This window comes from Schistocerca americana, chromosome 9 (assembly GCF_021461395.2).
Source record: "Schistocerca americana isolate TAMUIC-IGC-003095 chromosome 9, iqSchAmer2.1, whole genome shotgun sequence".
Classification (NCBI taxonomy): domain Eukaryota; kingdom Metazoa; phylum Arthropoda; class Insecta; order Orthoptera; family Acrididae; genus Schistocerca; species Schistocerca americana.
Window position 1 is genome coordinate 158683766 of NC_060127.1, and position 16389 is coordinate 158700154.

General features: G+C 42.1%; 1 protein-coding gene across 1 annotated transcript in view; it reads right to left on the bottom strand.

The window, feature by feature from the left end:
• LOC124551304 overlaps positions 1 to 16389 on the bottom strand; it is a 127946-nt gene that overhangs the window by 13987 nt on the left and 97570 nt on the right. The window contains exon 11 of the mRNA XM_047126315.1: positions 10888 to 10925. Within this exon, the coding sequence (XP_046982271.1) occupies positions 10888 to 10925 (38 nt within the window). The remainder of the gene's footprint in view (positions 1 to 10887; positions 10926 to 16389) is intronic.

The following is a 16389-nucleotide window of genomic DNA, read 5'->3' on the forward strand; positions in this document are numbered from 1 at the left end:
GTGTGTGTGTGTGTGTGTGTGTGTAAAAAGAGGTAGAGAGGATGGTGTTTAGGTGTGGTATGAGTGAGGCAGGGAATGGTTACAGAAGTGGATGAGTACAGTATTTATTAGTTTTTCAAATTTCTTGACTTAAACATAACATGTAACAACACCAAACACAAATTCAAAATTTACAGAAAACCCATCACAACAGATGTTGTTATACCACCCAAATCAGTATAAAATAGCATTTTTCAGATTAGCACTCAACCATGTAAACAAAATTCATGCAGAACCTGCTGAAAAAACCAAGGAACTAAACATTTTAAAAACAATAACCCACAATAATGTTTACGACCCAACCATAGTTGACAAACTAGATGCAAAAATGAAAACTAAGTAAAAACCATCAACAAACCTTTCCTCAGCACCAGAAGAAAGTAAATATGTCTGTATGCCTTTCCTTGGTAATGTATCATATCAACTTGCAAAACTATTTAAATCACACACCACACAAACAACAAAATACAAAACAAAATAATTCACAACAATAAAACAATCAGCCCAATATATCACAAATCAGGTATATACAAATTGACTTGACACTGTTTTATTCCTACTTACTCTAAGCCCTCGATGTTCTAGCACAGTGCACCAAGTGTTAAGATCGTCTTTCATTTCTCCTGGAGATCCTGCTATTAGAACTATGTCACCAGCATATATAAGTTTGCATAAAGCTGGTTTCTGTAGGTGTTCTGTGTCATTTCATGACCGGCTTGAGTTTGAAGCAAATCCTTGGTGGCCCCCAACTTTTCTCTCACATTCTTTGCCAGTATCTGCAGGACTTACAGCCTTTGTCTTGATGTTCTCATCTGAGTCCTTGAGAATACAAAAGTAAAAACCTGGGACACATTGCATGTGAAGAGTCTGCCCATACATGCCTTCTTGGGACTCAGTTGAAAGCTGTAGGTCTTTTTTGATATCTTTGTATTTTCCGATTAGAATTCTAACAGTGTGAATAGCATCTACAGTGCTTGCCTCAGTGGGAAAACAACAATGGTTAGACATCGCTTTTGTCTGGCATAAAGTTTTAATGTGGCAGGAAGTTTCAAACAATATTAGTGTCAAGTCCACGGTTTCAGGCACACTAAGACGATACGAGCCAGTCTTGATGACAATTTAAGGCCTAACTAATCCAAAGCTCTGGAATGCCTGGAGAAATTTCTGCTAAACTTGGTACACGTATCTCTAGGATACACTGAACAATTTCAACCAAATTTACTACAATCTAGCCTGTTCCCCACAGCTTCATCTGAATACATCTATATCACATATAATGTACACACCTCTTAGTCCATCTCCTCCATTCCTCTCTCTCTCTCTCTCTCTCTCTCTCTCTCTCTCTCTCTCTCTATGTCCACTAACTCCTCACCTCCCCATCTATCCATCTCGTCCTCGCACCACTCTCTGTCCATACCCTTCCCTCTTTCTGTTCATCTCCTCCTCTCCTACCTCTCACCTTCTCCCACCCCCTTGTCCACTACCCATACCCTCTTTCCTTGTCTACATCCTTTGCAACTCCTACCTCCCCCTCTGCAACTCCTCCTCCATCCTTCTCAACCTCCCCCTGTGCATGCCCATTTGTACAGGTAGCCCCTATAAAGGAGGTCAATAAAGCAGGCTGGTACTGCTCCAACAACACACCTCTTGTGCAGCACAGCCTATATGCCAAGGGCTTGGAAACACTTCTTCCCATGACGTATAGGCTGCCATGCTAAGCAAGCTGATACTACTCCAACGCAATATGCAACATACCTGTTGTGCAAGGTAGCCTACATGTCCGGGGGCTGGGAAACCATTTCTTGCCCCTGACGTATAGGCTGGACTGCCAAGTAGGTTGATAAGGCAAGTCAATACTACTACTGTGTGAAACACCTTTCATGCAGGGCAGTCTATATGCAGAAGGGCTTTTCAAAACATGGATCTCTGTAAATATTAGAGCTAGAGCTCTATACACTCCCCTATGTAGGTCCCAGCTGGACAAGGAGTTTGTGTCAGATTTAGCTAACTTTGGTCCAGGGGCCTGGAAGTAGTCCTTACACATACACAAATATGCCCAGCTTTATACATACAGGGTGAATCAACTAAAACTTGTACTGCAAATGTTGCGGAAATGGAAAGTGCCTGGGATGTGCAGTTTTCACAGAATGTATTGGTAGCCAGAGGCTCATCTTGTTAGCCAATCTACAGATTGTAATAACACTTAGAAAGCGTATTTTTTGTGCAAACATACATTTTTTAAGTGGAACAATGCTATTGACATTAACAAACTAAAAGTTGGGTAAATCAGAGTGTACGTGGTGTTTGATACACGATTCTAGTATGAGTCATCTACAAGATATCGTATTTTTAAAAGTTCCCATGATGACTCTTGCAAAATATCTGTGGTAGCACACTTTAAAGAACAACAGGAGTGCATACACTAGTTATGTGGATTCTGACCAGTAATGAGACAACTGATCGCCTCAGGTTGTGTTCAAAATGACCACCAGCAGTGACTATAATTGCTTCCAGTCAGATATTGAACGACAGTTGCCCATATGATAGCATTGTACAAGCAGCCTGCAGCAACACTTGCTCGAATATCATCAGGTGTAGTAGGTATGTCCTTGTAGACCACATCTTTCAGCTTTCCCCACATACAAAGTAGTCTACAGGCATCAAATCCAGGGAATAGGCTGGCCGAGGTACAGGTCCTTACAACTAATCAAATAATTTGTGAAGACATGCTGTAGTACTTCATGCATTATGGGCTGGACAGGAACGTCTTCTAGCAACTGTGGAAGGTGGTCTGTTAGCAGGCTGAGATACTTGTTCATGTTCAGTGTTCTGTCTATGAAAAGCAGGCATATGAGCTGATGGTTCACTATCCCACACCACATGTTTACACTCTATGGACGCTGACATTCCACCTGATGAAGCCAACAGGTATTGTCAACAAAAAATCAAAAGTGCAGGTTTCAGTGGTTTACCTGGTCATGACTGGTAAATGTGTCTTCACCACTGAACAAGATACATGATACATCTGGAGTATCCTGTATTAATGCCCACATACAGAAGTTAATGCAATTCTCATAATCGTTTCCATGCAACTCTTCATGGAGATAATGAGATAGGGATGGGACCTATGTCAATGGAGAATGCACAGAACACTTCCCTGACCCATGTCATATACAATTTCAAAGAGGCTAGCATGTGGATCAGCTGCAACAGTAGCAAGAACATTAATTTCCCCCTCTTCCGTCATCTCATTTTCCTTCAGTTACATTGTCTAAGTGTTACACTATCACTTTCACATAACTGTTTGAAGAGGTTGATAAATAACTGCTGGGATGCTTGACATCTACAGGGATACCTTGCAGCATACACCATACAAGAATGAACAGCAATCTTCCTACACTCTCCATACACCATGAGTATATCAATTTTTTCTGTTGGAAAATCCCATTATCTACTCACAGCCTATTCCTTGGATTGTCACACACTATCAAGCAAGTTGCAGTGCACTAAAGAAACACACAAGCACATTGTAAGTAGACATAAAATCATCATCCGTAGCAACTATGCAGGTTGAATGGCAGAAGTAAGTGTCCGCATGGGAACTTTTCAAAATACGATATCTGGTAAATGAATCATGCTAGAACCCTGCACCAAACAACCCTGATATTCTAATTTACCCACTTTTAGTTTGTCAATAGGCACTGTTCCATTTTAAAAAGTATATGTTTGCACAGAAAACACTTTCTAAGTACACTCCTGGAAATGGAAAAAAGAACACATTGACACCGGTGTGTCAGACCCACCATACTTGCTCCGGACACTGCGAGAGGGCTGTACAAGCAATGATCACACGCACGGCACAGCGGACACACCAGGAACCGCGGTGTTGGCCGTCGAATGGCGCTAGCTGCGCAGCATTTGTGCACCGCCGCCGTCAGTGTCAGCCAGTTTGCCGTGGCATACGGAGCTCCATCGCAGTCTTTAACACTGGTAGCATGCTGCGACAGCGTGGACGTGAACCGTATGTGCAGTTGACGGACTTTGAGCGAGGGCGTATAGTGGGCATGCGGGAGGCCGGGTGGACGTACCGCCGAATTGCTCAACACGTGGGGCGTGAGGTCTCCATAGTACATCGATGTTGTCGCCAGTGGTCGGCGGAAGGTGCACGTGCCCGTCGACCTGGGACCGGACCGCAGCGACGCACGGATGCACGCCAAGACCGTAGGATCCTACGCAGTGCCGTAGGGGACCGCACCGCCACTTCCCAGCAAATTAGGGACACTGTTGCTCCTGGGGTATCGGCGAGGACCATTCGCAACCGTCTCCATGAAGCTGGGCTACGGTCCCGCACACCGTTAGGCCGTCTTCCGCTCACGCCCCAACATCGTGCAGCCCGCCTCCAGTGGTGTCGCGACAGGCGTGAATGGAGGGACGAATGGAGACGTGTCGTCTTCAGCGGTGAGAGTCGCTTCTGCCTTGGTGCCAATGATGGTCGTATGCGTGTTTGGCGCCGTGCAGGTGAGCGCCACAATCAGGACTGCATACGACCGAGGCACACAGGGCCAACACCCGCATCATGGTGTGGGGAGCGATCTCCTACACTGGCCGTACACCACTGGTGATCGTCGAGGGGACACTGAATAGTGCACGGTACATCCAAACCGTCATCGAACCCATCGTTCTACCATTCCTAGACCGGCAAGGGAACTTGCTGTTCCAACAGGACAATGCACGTCCGCATGTATCCCGTGCAACCCAACGTGCTCTAGAAGGTGTAAGTCAACTACCCTGGCCAGCAAGATCTCCGGATCTGTCCCCCATTGAGCATGTTTGGGACTGGATGAAGCGTCGTCTCACGCGGTCTGCACGTCCAGCACGAACGCTGGTCCAACTGAGGCGCCAGGTGGAAATGGCATGGCAAGCCGTTCCACAGGACTACATCCAGCATCTCTACGATCGTCTCCATGGGAGAATAGCAGCCTGCATTGCTGCGAAAGGTGGATATACACTGTACTAGTGCCGACACTGTGCATGCTCTGTTGCCTGTGTCTATGTGTCTGTGGTTCTGTCAGTGTGATCATGTGATGTATCTGACCCCAGGAATGTGTCAATAAAGTTTCCCCTTCCTGGGACAATGAATTCACGGTGTTCTTATTTCAATTTCCAGGAGTGTATATTTACAACCTGTTTATTGGTGAACATTATGAGCACCTGACTACTAACCCAATCTGTGAAAACCACACATCAATAGCACTTGCCATTTCTGCAATATCTGCGGTGAATGTTTCATTACCTAGGAAAATGTACTGTGGAGGAAAGATAATGTTGGTACACTGCTTTTGATTAAATTAATAAGTTCACCTAACAAAAAATCATTCATATCATCTTTGGAGACTGGTGATGATGTGCAATGGCAGAATGAGGTATTGTGTTTTTGAATGTGCTCAAGAAAGCACTGTGAATGAATTTGGTCAATTTATTGGTGTCTTGACACAGACTGTCCAACATGCCTACAAGGAATGCTGTATCACTCGCAGCCATACGACACAGTGTAGAGCAATGGGTGTAAAAAGATCTACACTGATAAGGTACATCTTCTTACACAACATCTGCTGCACTTAATAGGTTATTATTTGGGTGTAACTCCATCATCTGGGCCATATAAAGTGCAACAACGTCTGATACAACCCAGAAGTGTGGCTGAGACAAGTGACATAGCACTTCACACACAACTGATACAAGAACTTGTCTGGCAATTGTGTTTAAAGATGCAACCACTCTCATTCTGGTTAGTGTTTCACAATTTTGTATAGTGTGCCCGCAACAATCTCTGACCCACAGAGACTGACATTTTTAATAATCATAAAGTAACAAATCACTTTGGTCAAGCAACATGTTGCACAAGCATTACCCAACCCAACAAATGATCATTGTCACCATTGAAAATTTATTTACTTAATGAACTACTATAGCCCGCCGTCCAGATCTGAGTTTTATTTATGTGCATGCATTCTGGAGTGGATGAACACAGCTTATCTGCGAGCTAGAACAACGATAGCAATCTTATAATGTTCGTGGTATCTCCTGGTTGGGCAGTTTATTCCTCGTCATTGGGTTGAGCCTTGGAGATACGATGTGAACCATGGGAGAAGAGTGGCTCTGACATTGCCAATGACATCACAGGGAAAAGAAGAAACCTGTTATCTGTATATTCAATTGGTATCTGTTAATTAAGACATAGTCTGTATTAATGTATTTGTGATGTTCTCTATAACAAGCCAACTTTGTTATGTTTGGTCAATGTAATACAACATACCTCATTTATGAGAAGCATTATACTTATTTCAAAAATTTTGATATTGGATTGCACTCTTTAACTTCCAGTAATAACTGCAGAACTTTCAGAAACAAAGTCCAGTTGAGAGATATTGATGAGGTCAAGAAATAAATAATACAAATTTACAGTGCTCAAACAATTATACGTCACCACTGAATATCACAATGAAGTAGCATTGGATTATTGTCCCACATAGTTTGACGTGCACATGCACAGTATACGCCACCGATGATGGGCTGTATGCCTGAATACCAGTCTGGCAAATAAATACTTTTGAAGTGCAGCTCAGGGTGCAAAACGGGAAGTCCTTTACAAAATACGTACAAGTGGAGCAGCACCCAGCATACAAGTATTTCATATCCAGTCAGTGGTTACATGTCCATTTCAACCAGTTTCCAAGTGAAAGTTACAAAGGGAACTCAGTGCAATAGACATCTGGAGTTGGCCTTTTTTTTTTTTAAGCATTTTCCCTCTTGTAAAATGACACAAGGTGTCCAGTGCGCTGATAGCCTAATGAGATGTTTAGTTCATGGTCTGTGGAGAGTGTTATTCACTCCAGAGGTGGTTCTCGGATGTTTTGCATACCGTGACTTAGACCCACTCAGCGAGATCAAAATAGTCCCCAATGATTTTTGTTTTATGGGCATCTGCCTAAAGTTTCATTCTCCTATGCTGGTAATGTCATCACAGGCCATAACAACTCAGAAAGCAGCTGCAATCTCAAACAAGCCCAGAAGGTCAAACAGTATGTACATATATGCACAAAAGTCGGTTTGTGATGTCATCATACTACTGCTTAAAATCGTGGAGTAGCACTAAAGTGTGTTACCAAGTTAGTAAAAGGGAAGAGTTGGTTCTGTATGTTTATTTATTGCTAAAGGCCACAAAATGACTAATTGCAATCCTTGTTCTTTTCTGTTAAAGTTATGTTTCTATGCCCTCTCTTTACAACCTAACACAGTAATGACTGGATCCTGTTAAAACTGTAGTATTGGAGAAACAAACTTGGTGGTTCCCTGGTTCCAGAACACAATCTGCAACTGCTAGTTCATCCATGAGCAAATATTCAAACAGGGCAAAGTACATATGCGTGCCACTTCCCACAGCAGCAGTATACAAAATCCACTGCACATGCCGTCAAGTATACACAGGAAATACAGAAAAATGGAACACTAGAGCTATTATTGTCCTGTGAGCAACATGGATACATCTACCATAGCAGATTGTGCACTGGGACTAGGGAACCACCAAATTCGTTTCTCTAATACTATGGTTATATCAATATCCAGCCATTACTGTGCTAGGATGGACAGAAGGAGCAGAGAAATTCTAAAGCACAAAAACAACTTAAACAGAAAAGACCAAGGATTGAAAATAGACAAATTAACCTTAGTGCTAAACAAAAGAAACAGCACCGACTATTTCCCATTACAAGCTCCATAACACACATTGACAAGACTCCGCAATTTGAGGCAGCAGTCTCATGATGCCACAAACCAACGATTGTATGGATATGTGTAAACAGTGTGGCATGCTGAACTTATTTGAGATTGTAACTGATTTCTGTGTTGTCATACCCTCTGATGATAGTCTCCAGCACTGGAAGACAAAACATTACGTTGGCTTCACATGCTCAATATATACTGCATAATAATACTGTGCAAAAATGTGAGGCCAAGAATGGCACAATATTATTGTGTAATATATACGGCCGGAACACATCAGTTAGAACGCTGGCTTAGTAGTGAGCATGTCAGCGCTGAAACAGATTGCGACTGCGATCAATATGTGCTTCAAAAATAAAAGCAAGACAAAGTGGTGTGAGCAAAAAAATGGCTTCAAAGGTGTTCAACACACAGCCGTACTAACATGCTTAGAAAACTTGCAGCGGAGCTGCATAACTTTCAGAATTTTTGAAGGGTCAACAAGAAATCTTTCGATGAATTGGTGAACTTCATTACACCTTCTGTACACAGAAAAGATACTTTTCAAATATACATTGGATTTCACTTCCCGCAATGTTGAAACAGATCTGGAAACCTGAAAAAGTAACATAAATTACTGTAAATGATCGGAAGGAAGTGCCATTATGTGTTTCCCCAATAAATAATTCAAGCTTCTAAAATGAAGAAATAAGCAGTTGCGGTGTTATTTCCCTGCACTTAAACACTTTTATCAAATGTTTCTACTGTTAATTCCTGAACAGGTATTAAATATGTAATCAAACTACTCTCCTGAATGAACATCAACAGATGATTCTTATGGCGCCAATCAATCACGAACTCTCAGCAGGAATTGCTGTGTATTGTACAACACCACCATTATTGCACAATATTTTGTGTGAATGTCAATAATTTTAAAACTTTGCAGTCGCCTTCAATATATTGGAAAAACCATCAATAACACTCTAAGACAGTCAATATCAGAACGGAGCAATAAATATTGAGATAGTGAGGGGCCCTTTAGAAAGAGAACTATGACTTGGGCTACAACCTAAAGCCCTAAAACATAAACTGGACAAATGCAAGTACATCTCTCACTCAAGAATGCTGTATAAATTTAATTAGTTATGTTGAATGTTCATCCATACATTCTGATGAGGGAGTCTGCAAGTATCAAAATACAGAGTGACATAAATGGCTGTATCTTTTTGCATTGACTTAGAAGCTTAAATTTTCTACGTTGACAAGACACCATAAACTTTCTGACATAAATTTCACCTTGATACCTTGGCCCGTTCCTGAGAAAAAGTGTCCTCAACATACTGACGGACAAACAGGAACACCAACTGAGGTACAGAGCCCTAAAAAATCACCAAGAATGCAAGTATATATGACTGTAAAAGATTGGAATAAATAAGTGAGCATTATCAGCTAATGGGCATGTTCAAAAACTAAGTGTCCTAGATTTTTACATTTTTTTAGAAAAAGTGTATTTGGAAACAATTACAGGATACTGTTCATACACTTGTTGATTATTTTTCCCCGTAATCACCATACCATTAAACGCATGTGCTGAGATGTGGCACAAGCTTCTTTATGCCTTCCTTGAAGAACTTTCCCACCAGTTCCTTCCCCCACTGCAGAACCTGTTTCTGCTTGTCAGTTGAAAATTTACTTCCACTCATTGTGTGCCTTCAGGAAGGTGAAAAGTTGATAATCAGAAAACTCAAAGTCAGGGATACACGCACACAGTTGTAAACACCACAACCAAATAAGTCCAAGAGCATCTTGATGGATAAGGCTGTGTGAGGACGGGTGTTGTCGTGTAGCAAGCACACTCCTCTCACCAGTATTCCCCTCCTTTTGTTTTGAATGCTCCTTTTCAGATTTTCTAGGGTCTCTCATATCGTTGTGCATTGATGGTCTTCCCCTGAGGCAGAAATTCGACTAAAGTGATGTCTTTTCAGGCCCAAAACATTTATGCCATGATTATTTTTTGTATAAAATTGTGGTTTTAAAGTTTTTGGTAGATAGGGGTATTGGTGCAATGCCACTGTGATGGCTGCCTTTTTGTCTCAGGTGTGTAATAAGGCACCCATATTTCATCTCTGGTGAAAACAGAGCTCAGGAAATCCTCACCTTCCAGCTCAAGTCACTGAAGAAACTCACCGGCACTACTGGCCCGATTCTTCTCGTATAGCACTGTCACCTGTTTTTGGACCCATATTGCACACAGTTTCCAGTATCCCATCACTTCTGCAAGTGCCTCATATAAGAGAGTTCTGGAGAGCTGTGGGAACATTGCAGGAATTTCATCCACCATCAATCAACAGCCTTCACGAACAATTTCCTCGATTTTTTGCACCAACTGATTAGTCAAAATTGGTGGTCCTCCACTCCTCTGTTTGTCATGAACATTTTTTCTGCTTCCATTGAACTCCTTACACGGCTTAAATACGCTTGTTCTATTCATAACACCTTTGCCATAAACTGTTTTTATTCACAAAAGCATTACAGTATGTGTTATTCCTTCGCGAATAGGAAGTGAATAACAGCATGTGGCTCACTCTCGTTGGGATTTCTTACCAACATCTTTCATGCAACTTGACAGTACAAAGTGAATATACAAACTACCTGTTACTGCAATGTTCACTCTGGTCAGGGGATCCCCCTCTATCACTCAATGTTACCAACCCCCAAAAACCAAAAAACAGCAGTCCCTTATGGTCAGAGTATACTTGCTTTCTGAATGTGCCTCATAGCGTGAAATAAAACAGTTTCAAATACCACTTAGTTACAGATGAAATATGTGACATGGAAACAACTTCACTCCACTGCAGAAAGAGATGCAACGAGGGTGAAAAACAGATGGTACAGACAGAAAAACAATAATTAAAAGGAACACTTGAATGTGCTTCCTAATCAACACTTCAAATTATTTTATCTCCATGTTGACAACAATTTGTTTGTGAGACATTACTAGTAAATATCACTATCAGTCTAAATGTATTACTAGTTAAAGCCACTATTAAGAATACTGTGACTAGAATAATGAAGGGAAATGCAAACCTTTGAACCTTCTTGCCCGATGCACAGTCCTCTTCACTCTGTAAGAAAACGTGGAAAAGAAAACATTAGCACTCTAACAGATATAATGGCAGCAACTGATCAAGTTATAACAACAACTTCAAAACTTCTCATAAATAAATAACACCAAAAAGAATCATTCCAGAAAATACACTGATGAGTCGAAACATTATGGTCACTGCCCACTGAGAGACTCAACACCAACTGGTGGCATTGCAAGCACTTGACATGGTAGGAGAGTATACAGCATATCACAAACAGTCTGAAAAGCTTGTAAGGATGTTGTGCAGTGGGTTGTGCTGAAAAATATTTGCTAGGAAAAAAATTCGATATGTTGCACCATTTCAGAGTTAAATACCATTGAAGTTAGGCAATCAGCCTGTTGTGCGGCCCACCATACATAGTTAGTGTCAGTTGTCCTCACAGAACAGACGATAGCACACAAGACTGCTCAGCCTTTGGCTCAGGTTCGATCCTTACTACTGTACTGTGTCCAATTTTTGTGTCACTGTCTTGTTCAGTTTTAGGAAACCAAATGAAGGTATGTTTGATGACACCGTCTCTGGTGGGTCATTAAATCTGAGTATGCAATGGCCTGACTCCCAAACTTCAATGCTAATTAAACTCAGAAACAGTGTAATGTATCAAATTTTTTTCTTAACAATTATTTTACAGCACAGACTGCTTCTGACCTCCTAGTATAAGTGGAGCATAGACAAAAGGAAAATAATTCCAGTGACAATATGGGTCACAAATGGGGAAATCCACCGACATAAGTAGCTTTGATAAAGCACAGATTCTTATGGCCCGACATATGGGAACAAGAATCTCAGAAACAGCAAAGCTGGTCAGCTATATGCATGCTACTTCCCTGAGCATCCTTGGAAAGTGGTTCGTGGATGGTGAAAGCTCAAGTAGATGACAAAGTGATGGATGTCCACTACTCATCACAGAATACAAAGGTTGGATGCTTGCCCGCTCTGCAAAGTACGATAGTCAGCAAGCTGTGGCAGATCTGATGACAAAATATAATTCTTGTATGGGCAAAAGTGTTTTGGAGTACACCGTTCAGCATAAATGTTGAATGTGGGGCTCTTCAGCAGATGATTTCTATTTTTTCCCAAGTTGACCATCATTATTAACTGTGGATCAATGTATGAGGTGTCCCACAGTTGGATTAAGCATATTTCTCATTACACCTGATTGACAGTTGTGTCCACGCACACCATCACCCAAGTGAACGGCTGCTCAAAATGTGCAGCACATCACAGACACAGGTTGCACTTTAATGCTTTGGGAGACATTTGTTTGGGCTTCTGTGGTAGCTATGGTAATAATCAAATGCACAGTGGCAGCTGTGAACTACGTGAACATTATTGCGGATCAGCTGCATTCACAGTTGATCTCTTCACCAATGTGACAGTATCTACCCACATGATAGCTGATCATGCCACAAGGGCTACAGTGATTTCAGGAGCACAACAGTAAACTCATGTTAATGTCTTGTCCACAAAAATTTGCCTAATCTGAGCTCAATAAAGTAAATCTATGAAGCTACAAGGCACCAGCTCTGCACCCACACACGAACAGCCAGTAATTTACAGGAACTGCACAAATTTTGTGTAGATTTCTGGTACGACATAACTCTGCGAACCTACCATGGTCTTTTTGAACTCAAGCCATGCTTCATTGCTATACTGTGCATCAAAGTTGGACCAACACCTTATTAAGCATATAGTCATAATCTTTTGACTCATCAGGGGAGGTGAATATAAATTCTGAAACAAAGCATAACAGCCATTCAGCATAATCACACATCTGCAGGGTGTTCTAAATATCTAAACTGAGTACTCTGATATACGGAATCAATGTCTGTAAAATAACATAAAAATTTCTTTTTATAGCTTCAGTTCTTTCAGAAATGTCTGAACCCAGGTCTCCTGCTTACTAGGGAGATGTACTGGCCACACCACCATCTGGACACATCGGTCACCACAACCCCACGCACTACCCTCGCATGCCGCCTGTCGGACCAAAATTGTCAACTTATACCACACTCTACTGAGGTAGTGCCCCTGCTCATTAGGCCCATTACTTGTGGCATCTCACTGATTCCTGTAAGAGTTCAAGGTTGGTGTGGTTTGAAGGAACAGACACCATATATATATAATAAAGGAGCAATGACAGCCAATGAACTCTTCAGTGCAGATGGACACCAAGCTGACACTGTTACAGGAACATGCAAAATGCCATGGGTAATGAGGCTAATGACCAGTGTACTATTTAAATAGTATGTGCTATAAGTTGAGAATCTGGATTTGATGGGAAGCATACTAGGGTAGTCTATGAGGATGACCACTGTGTCTGGATGGCATAGTGGTCAGCACATCCGCCTAGCGAGCAGGAGACCCGAGTTTGAATACTGGTTTGCCAAAAATTTTCAACTTGCCTAACTGATATACATATATGCCCACTGGCAGCTAGTGTCTTTCATTCCTTTGTGTCTTGAAATATTTCTTAATCACCGTAAACTAATTTTTCATTACATCAACTTATTAAGCTCTCACTAAACGTTCAAACTAGCAAACTTCAGTCTAAATGTTTCCATTACAACAAAAACCACTGACAGATATGAATTCTGTGTAAAAAATCATTTGGCACTATTCTATACAAAAACTGTATAAGAGAAGGAAGTAACTTCTGCTTGATTAGTAATCTCCACGGCATAGTCTTCCAAAGGGGCACTTACAAGGGACACATTTTAGGGCACTGTGTGGCTGCAATAGTCTTGCCGTCAACTTCACTGCAATGTGGTTGCAGAAATGTGAATATTGCACTGTGGTCAGGCAACAGTGCTGAGGTATTAGAACCTGCTGGTAGTTGCTGAGGCGTTGCCTGCACTGTTCACCAAAGATGGAGAAATTTTGTGTGGCCAAGCCATATCCACCTTTGTACTTGGTACTCGTCCGTGGCGACAATACCAAGTCACATAATTTTAGCACCGAAACAATATCTTCAGAACGAAAGATAGTGTACGTATGAAGGAGCATTCGATTTGTTTGTTGCCTACAGGGATCAAGAAGTGGGGAAATGAGAGAATCATGCATTTAGTAAATGTGACACATTAGTCTACATCCAAAGCTACAGAATGCAGAAGTAATATACAGAATTCCACTGACCAACTTTTACAGATTGTTCAGGGATATCATCTGAGTATTTTTATATAAGGATCTCTGGTGGCTCATTACAGACTAATAATGTAATCATGATTTATTCAATTTTTTGGCACAATTACCTGTCTTTCAAGACAGTGGAAAAGCCTGTAATATGTAACTGCCAAAATATACAACACAAACCACAGGATATGGTTTCTTGTAGGTGACTACGGACAGCTGACACAGTTGGAGCTGCTGCGAGAACAGCTCAACTTTGCATCACTGTGCGGCCCTTCCATGGAATTCAGCAAACCGATACACGAGGTGATACTGGCCACCTTTTCATCAGTAGCCCTATCCATAGTACTGCTGTGTATCGCTGTTAACACACAAACAACATTGCCGGAGAGCAAACCCTACACAGAAACAAGCAGTACTAAATGCAAACTTGAGTCCAACAAGTTACAGAGGGCATTACTGTTGTCAATGGCAGATACAGTGAGCTAGTGGAAACAAGGAACACAGTACATACCATTAACATTTGCACTGTTGTGCACTATTTTCAGAGCAATACAGAAACAAAGCTAATAGGGGCAAGAAACAAAGCAAAAATGTAATAGCTCTGTAATGAGCTGCCAGAGATTGTGGATCCCTTGTGCCAAAATAAGAAGGTACCACAAACAACATCTGAAAGTTTGTCAATGGCATTCTGGTTCACCCTGTATACACACCATAATCTGAAAAAGGACATTCTCACTGTTACTGACATAGAAGAATGTCTGCAGTATGAGCCATCATTGTACTCTACCTAGGCTTTTTTAAGATTTCTAAACATCTGAGCATCTCTAAGTTATGCAGACGGAAACCGTCCATACATCTTCTTTGATCCCACAATCCTCCTGTCCCCAATCTCCACCAGCCCTTGCCCACACCCACCTTCAGCCCTACACTGTGACCCAGACATCACTCATTCTGCACTCACACTCTCCTCTCCAAAGCCTCCCTCTTCCTCCAGTCTGTCTACCCTTCCCAATCCACTCCTCTATATGTTTGCACGATGCCCAAATCCCCCCCCCCCCCCCCCTGGCAGCCAGAACAAGTGGAATGGTTTCACATTCCTGCTACCTCCTGCTACCTGCTACCGCTCCCTCCCACCAAAGGTAAGCCTCCCTTCCCTCCAACCCTCTCTCTCCCTCCTCACTTCCTTTCATCCCTTGTCCAATTCACCCCATACAAACCTTCAACTCAGATCTATACAATTTGTTCACAACATCCAGAATGAGGGTTGCCTATTCTCGGATTGGCTGAAGGAAGTAGACACTGGTCGACTTCAGGCCACAAGTGTTGAGTGTCGCTGCTGGTGATCTAACAATGCAGTACCTATGTGAGCCATACGTATTACGAAGTGATTTTTGTGCCATGCCATGCAATGCCATATCAGTACACACATGTGCGGCACCAGCACTGAGCAGTGAAAGAGCAGCTTGTTCCTTCAGCATTCTCATTCTCCCTGCATGTATCTGTGAGTTGGACTTTGCTAGGCAGAGCTTACTCCCTCAGTTTCCCATACTCCCTGAGAACAAGGTCAGGACATTGTGATCAAGTGTGTGTGTGTGTGTGTGGTTTTCTGAAGGGCATTCAGTGAAAGCTTAGCAATCCTATTTATGTGCAAATCGAAGATCAGGGTTTGACATCCTGTCAACAACAAGGTCATTAGAGATGGTATACAATTTTGGGTTGGAGAAGGATGAAGAAGGAAACTGTATGTGTCATTTTCAAGAGAACTATCGCAGCATTCACCTTATACAAGTTAGTGAAACCACAGAAAAGCAAATATACAGACAGGGTTCCCAACTGGCAACCTCACAAATTCACCTGGGAGAGACACTCCCACTGGTAACTCGAACTACTGAAGCCCGGCAGTGAGGTGCCGCCCACCATCTGACAGCAAGGTGTGGAGGGTGTGGCCATAGGGTTTCACTCCTAATTTATACTTTACATTATAACAGCCTGTTACAAGGGGCATGGTTGTCCATAAGCAATCATCAGCTTACCGTTAGGCAGGCACAACTACTACCAGCCTGGTGGTTCTATTGCTCACATTCTGCTTACCATATTTACTCGAATCTAAGCCGCACTCGACCCTAAGCTGCACTTGAAAAATGAGACTCGAAATCAAGGAAAAAAAAATTACCCGAATCTAAGCCGCACCTGAAATTTGAGACTCGAAATTCGAGGGGAGAGAAAAGTTTTAGGCCGCACCTCCAAATCGAAACAAAGTTGGTCCATTGTAATATGAGACACAATTCAGGTCGAATGAATGACGATA